The 9446-nt window shown below is 42.6% G+C and overlaps 1 protein-coding gene across 2 annotated transcripts; it reads left to right on the top strand.

The window, feature by feature from the left end:
* Positions 1-6: 6 nt before the first annotated feature.
* Positions 7-9407, top strand: GCNA (germ cell nuclear acidic peptidase). Of its 2 annotated transcripts, none has more exons than XM_084293864.1 (10): positions 7-94; positions 1232-1278; positions 2017-2068; positions 2467-2540; positions 3144-3584; positions 3917-4088; positions 4500-4644; positions 6717-6855; positions 7381-7585; positions 8299-9407. In XM_084293864.1, the coding sequence occupies exons 2-10, from the start codon at positions 1275-1277 to the stop codon at positions 8549-8551; spliced, it is 1485 nt and encodes a 494-aa protein (XP_084149990.1). In that variant the 5' UTR covers positions 7-94; positions 1232-1274; the 3' UTR covers positions 8552-9407. The 2 variants fall into 2 exon arrangements, with proteins under 2 accessions (XP_084149990.1, XP_084149989.1); XM_084293863.1 differs by lacking the exon at positions 7-94 and adding an exon at positions 316-436.
* The last annotated feature ends 39 nt before the right edge of the window (positions 9408-9446 follow it).

The following is a 9446-nucleotide window of genomic DNA, read 5'->3' as shown; positions in this document are numbered from 1 at the left end:
TGTCAGGAAAGTATCCTGGATTTCTGGCCTTTTACGTGCATTCCTGCAGCTTTGTTGTAAAGAGTGCTGTTGATTTCAGCAGAAATAATTGCAGGTAAGTATAGATCGCGCTGTCGGCAGTGAGGAAGCTCTGAAGGGCTGTGTACACATCCACGAAGCGTTCCGGCCCCCTGCTCCTCTCTCTCATGGTGCCTCCACCCCGGGGGCCGCAGCCCCAAGTGCAGCAGCGGCCGGGGCCGGGAGGGGGAGCCCGGCTCGGGGCTGGCGCTGGCGGCGCGCATGCGGCCGGGGCCGTGCCCCGGAAGGGAAGCGGGGGCCGCGGGGCCGGGCCGGGCGCCATGGCGGAGCCCAGGGGCCGGGGGGGCCGGGCCGGGCCCTCCGTGTCCGTCGCCACCCCGCTGGGGCCGGCCCGGGGCCGCCGCTCCCCCGGCGGCAGGTGAGGGGGGACCGGGGGGTGGGGGAAAGCGGGCCCGGCCCGAGCACGGCGTGCGCTGGTTTGGGGGGGGGAGGGGGTCCTAAACGCGTTGCATGGAGTTTGTAAGGGGTGAATAACTTTAATGTAATTAAAAGAAGCCATCTGAATGTTTTTAGGCAGTCTTTTAAGTAGCCACGTTGTGTATTTTCAGGTTCTTAGTTTTTGCTTTTTGTCCCCAAATGAGTTAAGGCATTTGGTAAGGCGGAGCGTTGCAGCTTGCGCCTACGTTTGCGTGGCAATTGCAGTCCAGTTTTAAAATATCTTTACTAAAAACTACTGCTACTAAATATTCATAGCAACCACATTAAAGTGCACTTCATACAAAATTAACGTTTGTCATTGTGTGTTCAGAGGTTTCACACCTAGTTCTGTTCGGTGTTTTCTGCCTGATTGCATACCATGTATAAGACAAGAAACAACCTTTTGTCCTTTTAGAGGTCCGTTACCCAACCTGAGCTTAAACCAGAATAACGGCCTAAGCTTGTGTCACCAAATGGTTCAGCCTCAGATTTTGACAGCAATTGATCATTATTTGAATATCGAACATATTGATACAAACTTAAATATACGAATTCTAATGTTTGTTTTAAACAATTTAAAACTTTGCAGCCTGATTGAGATGTTCACTGTGCTTTTTTTCCAGTATAGATTTGGTATGTGTTCAGTATACATCCGGTATTTCAGGGCAGTAGCGATGCAGGTCTGCTTGCTGGTGACCTGATGTTCTTAATGATATTCCACTTTTTTTTTTTTCAGCCTTGCCCTGTACTTTTCATCAAGCAGTGATGATGAATTTGAAATGTGTAAGTAATAGCACACATTCGTATTCTAAATGAATGTGAAAAGGTCATATTTTTATCTGCATATAACGAAGTAGTTTTTCAGCATGATTTTCTTCCATGGTGTTAGTCTTAAATTGTTTCTGCTTCATTGCTCCTGTACAGTGCACTGTTGGTAGCTACGTGCCACAGTGAGAGCTCTTGAATTTTGTGTCTCAGTCTTGGATGTGCCTTTTGCCTTGCATTGTATATGAGGCTCTCTCTGTTCTTCTCAATTATGTTTGCTATTAATGCTTCCAGACGTGACAAAGAGTTTCTTGTTGCTGCAATTCTGTCTGGTCCCTGCTACCTTCTCAGCCTACCGTGTATCTTTCAGTAAGCATTTTCTCTAAACGTTATTTGTTCCAAACACATCTAAACTGGTCAGAATTCCCTCATGTCTCATAACGTCTGTTCTGTTACTGTTAACCAGTTGGAGGGACGTTTTTGGCTAGAGATGTGTTTTGACATATATTGGATTCTGCAAGGTTCAAAACAGTAGTACTTCTTTCCCATTTCTGATATGGGTGAGGACTGAAGAGTGAAGGAAATGCTATTGTGAGCTTTGAGGATTCAAGAATTGGAGCTACTTTTAAAAGATTCTTGTGTTGTTGTTTTTTTTAAAGTCTAGGTTAAATTTTTACTGGTCTCAAGTTTTTCCTCAAAAAAACATGTAATAAAATGATCGTTAGAACTTTGTTCTTAATCTTCTTTTTGATTCAGTTTTATCTAGAATGAAAACTCCCAAACCAGTCTCCAGAAAGGAGCATGCAAGGTGGGTGCTGTAATTAATGACTTCTCAGTCTTTATGTATTAGCCTTCAAACTAGTAATTTATGTGTTAGCTTCAATTAGTATCGTATCTACTCTTCTGAATACTGAAAAATGATCAGAAGTTTTAGTGATTCGTACGCTGATGGTGTATGGAAGTGAGTGTGAACAGAGGAACTGGTATGTGTTTGGTCTGTGTACGTTCAGGTCACAGGAAATGCAACGTTTAGAGGCGTACGTATTGTATTGCCATTTCTGTTAGTGGATGTAGTTGGTAACACTTGTGAGCAACTGCTACATGTTATGGTAGATGGTTTATTTTGGAGGTTATTTTTTTTTAATATGGCAATCTTACTCCTTAATTTTCCTGTTTATTGCCTTTGTTTTACTGCTTGTTTTGCAGTTTAAAGGACTTCATCGATGACTCGGATGATTTCTTCTTGGACCGTGAAGTGAGAAGGAGCACAACAAAGAAGGGCAAGTAATCATCCAACAGCAAATATAAAGCAGAAATTCTCTTGGGTCAAAACCCAACCTTCGTTGCTGACCTCATGAATGCCGTCTGCAGACTGCAAAAAGCTAATTAATTATTTCTGGAGGAATTATCAGGGTGGGGAAGAAGGCAGGGGGAAGCGACATGGACCAGAAAAGTGAACAGTCATCACTGTAAGATCTGACGTGACCTGTTGATTGTGACAGATCACATCTCAGATGTCAGAAGCCTTGTTGGCAAGTGTGTGCTTTATGCTGTAGGCTATGTTCTAATCAGCTAAGGCTGAGTGTTTTTTCAATTATCTTTCACTTGTTAATTTCGTAAGACTTTAATATTAAATGTTCAGCTATATTCCCGCATGTGTGTAGCTTTTCTTACCAGGAATAAAGCTTATGATAGTACATCTTTCAGTGACTGTCCATTCAGTATGACAGTAAATGGGCAGCGTGTAACACAGAAAGTGCAAAGATGCCTTTCTATCTTCCGTGTTCCCCCATCCTGTTTCAAGGAATCGTTTTGTGTTAAGACGAATTTGAATCTCCTAAGTGAAATTACCAAAACTTTAAGCTGTTTCCTTTGAATTACAGCATCTAAGGATCTTCAGACCCCAAAGAAGTTGATGACTCCTGGAAAGGAAAACGCTTGCTCCCAAAAATTGAAGTATTCAGAGGTTTTAAGTGACAGCGAAGATTGTGTCTTTGTGGAAAGTTCATGGCAAGACTACCGAAATGGGGGAGTGAAAGGCTCGGAGGAGAGTCAGAGGTGCATGAAACTCCCACCCCCACAAAATCGGAAAGAGTCAGTTGCCACAGGTAGTCCAGACTTCCTCGTTGGAAGGAAAGAAAGAAGTTGTGAAAAGAGTACAGAAAAGAAAACGCCAACCGTTCCGCTACGACCGAGTGCAGGGTTAGAATCAGACAGCTCAGACAGTGAATTTGAATCATTGATAGAACGAGTAAGGAAACGAAGTGTACCCCGAAAACCGCTCCTAAGCACAAGTAAAACTGTCTACCACCCAAGCACAACAGGTAAGAAATAGTTCTTAGCTAACTTGCAAATTAAGTTTTAGAAGCAATGGTAGTGCTAATTACTTAATTCTGTTCATGTGCATGGTACAAGCTTTGCAAGTGCCACCCAGCATTTTGCAATTTTGGACTCTGCTGCTCCATCAGCAGAGTGGTGGTTTTTATAGTATAGCAACAGCAAATTATCTCTCAGTTGTAAAGGCCTTTGTATGTACAGAAAAAGTGTGCTGAAGTGGAACATAAGGCTTTTTTCATCATCTGTTACCTGATTGTTTATGTCTATGGTCCCGACTCTTTCACAGCATGTAATATTGTGACTTTTTCTGTTGAACTAGAAAACATCAAGCCACCCTGTGAAGGTGCCCAGTCCTCAGAAGGGAACGGAATCAAGACACCAAAATCAAACTCCATTTCACGTCAAGAAACACCTTCCAGGATAACAGCTTCTGTGAGAATTCCTAGGAGTGAGTCAGTCAGTTGCTCAGGCTCGGCACAGACAGAGAAAAAGTAAGTATTCCTCCATCTTTACTGTGTTCTAGGACCATCACAGGTAGATGAAGAGATGCTAAGTGTTTTGCCTAGGGTCAGGTTCTGATTTTTTTTTTACTACTTGGAAAGGTCTGCTACCAGTTCAATAGTTGTTAATGGTTAAGTAGCTGGAAGTCTGGGCTTTTAGTCTCAGGTATGACAGGTTCTGCCCTTCACACAGTTCTCAGGTTCTGCCATTCACACCCCTGACGAGGCAAGGAGACAGTATAAGCATGTGGACCTCACTGGCCTCATGAGGCCAGGGCAGTGAAAATAGTCAGGAGGGGTTTATGCCAATGGCAGCATCCCAGGGATCTTTATTGGCTATGACCGTTATTGTTCAATGAGTTATCTGAACTTCAGTAAACTGCTTTATGTCTTTCCTTGTAGGCTTAATGTGTGTTCAGTGCCTGGCTGTTTCTTGCAAGATCTCTCAAATCCAGCTTCCAAGTATGTGAAGTATTTCAAGAAAAGTAAAGAGGAGCTGACACAGAAGCTCTACGCTCTCTATAACAGCACCATCTTTGAGCAGAAGGTAGGCTTTACAAACAAAAGAACTCAAACACAAAGCAACTTACATTTTTACAGTTATAAAAACCTAGTTAATACGTTGCTCCTCACTTTTTTGATGTTTTTGCCTCTTTATTTTCTTCGGTTAGTAGAAGTTACCTGTTATAATAATGGTTTCTGTTTCTGTTAGCTCAAGCCATTTATTTGAAAGGGATTTTTCACCACTGTGATGCAGCAGTTTTCAGCTTGGCTGGCTTTCCCAGCTGTAATGCTGTACCATCCTTAAGTGAGCAGTTTGGATGGTGTCCAGCAGAGTCCTTGATGAGATTAAACTGCTACATGAGGTTGCCTTGGATCAGTTTCATCTTTGAAGAGGTGACTGATGTTTATCTTTGTGTATTTTCTAGCACCTGCATGATCGTGAGCTCAGCAAGCCGTGAGTGTTTCTGTAGCTGCCTGTGCAGTGGCAGGCCTCAGTGAAGGCAGCTACGGTTTTCTGCTGCTGAAAGAAGCTTGAGGCTGTTTACCATCACTGCTCAGCCAGCCTTACGGAAGCAGCATGTGCTAGCAGACTGCAGCATTGCCACAAGCTGCTTGTGGTAGCACAAGCGGATCTGCTGGCTGTCATATCTGGTTTGGTTGTTGTGTTCCCAGCTTCTTGCCACATACTTGCAAGTAGTTCAGGAGCTGAGCTGAGTTGCTGCAATCTGCTCATAAAATTAATGAGTTGGAAACTGGGAGACGCATCCACAGCAGACAACGCTTCACTCAGCTCAGACTGCTTTAGAACTGTGGCTTTTTTTTTTTTTTTTTTAATTCTTGTGTAACCTTGTTCTGACAGTTCACAGCCACCAAAGGGCGGTAATGCTGTTTGCTGTTTGCAGCTGCAAAAGGCAAGTGGTGGTGAATGAACATGGAGATCAGGGAGCTGAAGGATAAAAGCACTTCCCTTTGGTGTTAGGAGCTACAGCCTCATGCCTAGTCATGCTACGTGCAGTCTTCATGCTTTCCTACTGCATGTTCCTGTCTGCCATTGCTAAACAGATTAAGAAGCTGCTTATTCTTTTAATAACAGTTTGGGATGAATTTTAGCTTTATATTGTGTTTCAAATGGAAAGTTCAACTTCAGAGAACCACTGTCCTGATCTTTGCATCTTCTGGGATGCTGGAGGCCCTCCTCTTGGGGGAAAAGTCCATGAAAGGAAGGGTGCTGCCCTCAGTAATTCCAACAGAACTTCCTTCAGGAAGGAAAGTGTCTCTATCTGAGAAAAATGTTGTTGAGCTAACCAAGCACAGGCTAAGGTCATGATTTCATATAAAACTGAGCTGAACGGGCTGAAAGATCATGCAATCCGGTACTTCAACCCTGTACATGTGCTGGCACTTAACACTGTTGGAACAATTACTTAAACTCGTTCAATTAATTCAAATGAGATAAAACTGGCAGAAGAACAAAAGGTAACTGAGATGTGATGAAGGCTTATAAAATCAGGAGCAGCACAGAGAATAAGCAGAAGGTGATTATTCATCCTCTCACAATGCGAATGTACATGAAGCAAAAATGGCAAATTGCAAGTTCAGAACAATCAGAAGCAGATGGTACTTGACATGTAAATGATTAAGCTGTAGAACTTCTGATCAGAGACTACTGTGGATGCTACAAATTCATATGCATTTTAAAAGGCGATAAAAAATGGGAAGCTATTTCTTGCAAAGAAGTCATCTCTGTCTCAGCGAGGCATTGTCTTGCAAATGGCTAGCAGTTGGGAAGAGTATGTTGAAGAGGCAGATCTGTTGTGTTCCTCACCTGTCCTTGTATTTCCTCTTAAGCAGTGCTGTTAGCTACTGTTGGAGGCCGAACAGAGGACCTAAGGGACTCTGTCTCATCCTGCATTGTGAAACTCCACAGTTGGTTATGGAAATACAGAGGGTGGGAGTAAGAAGCCCTGGAGAGGGTTTGCTGGTGATGGCGATGTTAAAGGCACAAATACAGATGTACAGTACTGACTGCAGTATGTAGCGGGGAAGCCAGAAGGCCTGAGGAACATAAGGGAGGGACAGGAGAGTGTAGATGACGTGTACTGTTTTGTTTTTCAGTTACCAGAGAATATGGTAATAATCTGGAACAAGAAAATGAGGAAAACAGCAGGATATTGTGTAACGGGGCAAACAAAAGGTCCTGAAGCACAGCGTTACGCTCGCATAGAGCTTTCTGAGAAAGTCTGTGATTCTGCAGGTTGGTACAAGAAAATCTGTGTTGATTCTTCTGTGAGAAAGCATGTTCCAGAGGTTAAAAACATGGACAGGAGTAGTAAGAGATTTGGAGCTGGGTCCTGCTCTGAAACTTTGTATTACCTTAAACAAATAAATCCTTTGATTATAGCACCTGTCCTCACAACCCTTCTAAGAGGCTGGGCAAATTTACAAGACGTGAGAACAAAGGTCTATTCATGTCAACCTTGTTATTTTGTTTGCATTACTGATTTGAAGACATATTTCACGGAGAGTTTATTCTGGGTTTATTCTTGTTTACTCCTGGCAGCTACCAGATGACATCTGTCTGCAAATTAAACATCAAAAAGCTGCTGTGTAGGGCCCTGATGTGCTTGCAGTTTTCCTGTACTGAATTGTGTTTTTGTTGGGGGGGGTTGGGGGTAGATAAGAAAGGCAGCATCAGAGGTGTGAAGTAGTGAGCTAAGGATGGGGGTTCGTGCTTCCCCATGTGTTTGATCTTAATGTCTTTGGTTTGTTTTGCCCGCAGATCGCCTTCGAGACACGCTAATCCACGAGGTTTGCCATGCAGCCACCTGGCTGATCAACGGTGTTCGCGATGGGCATGGGCGATTCTGGAGATTCTACGCCAGGAAATCAGCTATGATTCACCCAGAACTGCCAATGGTAACACGATGCCACAACTATGAGATTAAATACAAATTCATCTATGAGTGTGTGCTGTGCAAAACCACGTGAGTAATGTTTTCATCTTGTATATGATTATGTATTCTGTCTCCTAATTTGTCAGTTTCCTGCCCCTGTAAGTTAGGAGTCTCTTAAGCTGTGCTAGTATCGAGTGAACTTGGGATTTTTTTTTCCTGTTATCCCTATCTCATAATCGACACTGATCCTATTACAAGCCTTGTGGTAGAGGATGGTACTTACCAGTTATAGTTGTTGTTATTTATAAATTTATTTATATTAGTAGTAGCAGTTTTTCCCCTTTATAATAAGGGGGTAAATGCATGCTCTGAAAGCATGAATGGAATTTTTTTCTCACAATCATCTGTGCTGATCTATTTTTAAAAAAACTCATATCATGACAATCTTCCTGAAGTATTTACTTTGACTATGTAATGCATTAATTGCTTAGATGCAACAAAGCACTGAAAATACAGTGCCTCTGAGCGGAAACTCTGAAGGGCTGTGGAGGTGCTTCTAAATGGTGTACCACTTCATACTACCAGGCTGAAAGTAAGAGACAGAGGAAGGAGCTAAGCTAAAAAGCGGAGAAAGTTCTAGGGTAGAGAAATGCTTAATACAGATTTGATCATGTCACTCTGTGAAGGATGTAGTCTGTTTCCCGTTCTATAATGCTAGCTTAAACATCTGACCAAGGGAGCCCTTTCCCAAAAGTCCTGACCACCACAAGTGTGAAATTAAAGTAATTACTTCTCCCTTTCAGGATTGGACGTCATTCCAAGTCTCTGGACACGGAGCGCTTTGTGTGTGCATTCTGTGGGGGGCGGCTGGTCCTGAGTCAGCCCACTCAGAAGGATGGCACTCCTGCTAGGACACAGCTCACACCCTTTGCCAAGTATGTGAAAGAGAATTACGGACTTACTAAAAGAGAGCAGCAGGGGTTGAGCCATGCAGAAGTTATGAGGAAACTCAGTGCTGATTTTGCCTTAAAAACTCGGCTTGAAGATTTCTTCTAATAGCTAGATGCACTTAATTTCTTGATGCCATTCAATGTTTGTATGGAGCGGTAAGGTAGATGGGCTATCATGGAATCTGTGAGGTGTTTTGGAGGATTCCAGACAATTTTAATACTTCAATATTTTTTTTTTAAACTTTAGTTTTGAAGTACTTTAAATAAAGAAGACCATAAGGCCCAAGTAAGCAAAAGTAATGATGATGATAGAACATCTGTAGCAAATCAATCAGCCAGGCTATTCCTCTTAGAAGATGCAGTTCTGGACCCTTCCTGCGCTGGGCTTGGTGTGTTTGTCTGGAATTTTCTGACCTGTATTTACACAAAGTGCTTTGGAGCACGTGTTCAGTGACTCCAGTGAGCTATTAATTTACTGTTCCTTCTGAGGAGCTGATCTGCTCAGTACATTCCTGTGTGTGCTATGTGTACGTCTGACTGGGACTGCCAGCTGTGAGAAAAATCCAGGCACGTGAGCAAAGTCCTCTGATTCTGTCTGGATCACTTTCAAGTGATCCAGGAAGACCTTGGTATGAATTCAGGCATTCTCTCAATGTTTAAGTAAGCCTTGGCTGTTTCTTAAAAGCAGTAGCTAAACAGTGCCTCAACTTTGTTATAGTAAATGTGAATTTTTGCAAAGCTCTCTGGTTCCGATTAATTTTTGACTGCAGTTGTGCCTCTGTCACTGAGACTTTGTTGAAGCTACAATAGATGCAAAAGGAAAGGTAGAAAAAAAACAACTTCAAATGCTTTTTTTGACCATAGAGTGACAAGATGTATCTAATGTATTTTTTCGTGTAGAACATGATTCAATGCATGTTTGCCTGCTGTGAACAACTTTGCTCAGGTGGTTATTAAGTTTTGAATGATCAATAAATTTTTATACCATTTGTCATAACAAA

Source organism: Netta rufina, assembly GCF_964035555.1.
Source record: "Netta rufina genome assembly, chromosome: 12".
Taxonomy (NCBI): Eukaryota; Metazoa; Chordata; class Aves; order Anseriformes; family Anatidae; genus Netta; species Netta rufina.
This window is presented reverse-complemented; position numbering and strand designations above follow the sequence as displayed.

Bases quoted from the DNA above. Each gene is read 5' to 3' on its own strand.
- GCNA (XM_084293863.1), top strand. From the start codon at position 339: ATGGCGGAGCCCAGGGGCCGGGGGGGCCGGGCCGGGCCCTCCGTGTCC. The intron at 2,541-3,143 runs GCAAGTAATCAT...TTTGAATTACAG, and splicing joins AAGGAGCACAACAAAGAAGG to CATCTAAGGATCTTCAGACC. The intron at 3,585-3,916 runs GTAAGAAATAGT...CTGTTGAACTAG, and splicing joins CTACCACCCAAGCACAACAG to AAAACATCAAGCCACCCTGT.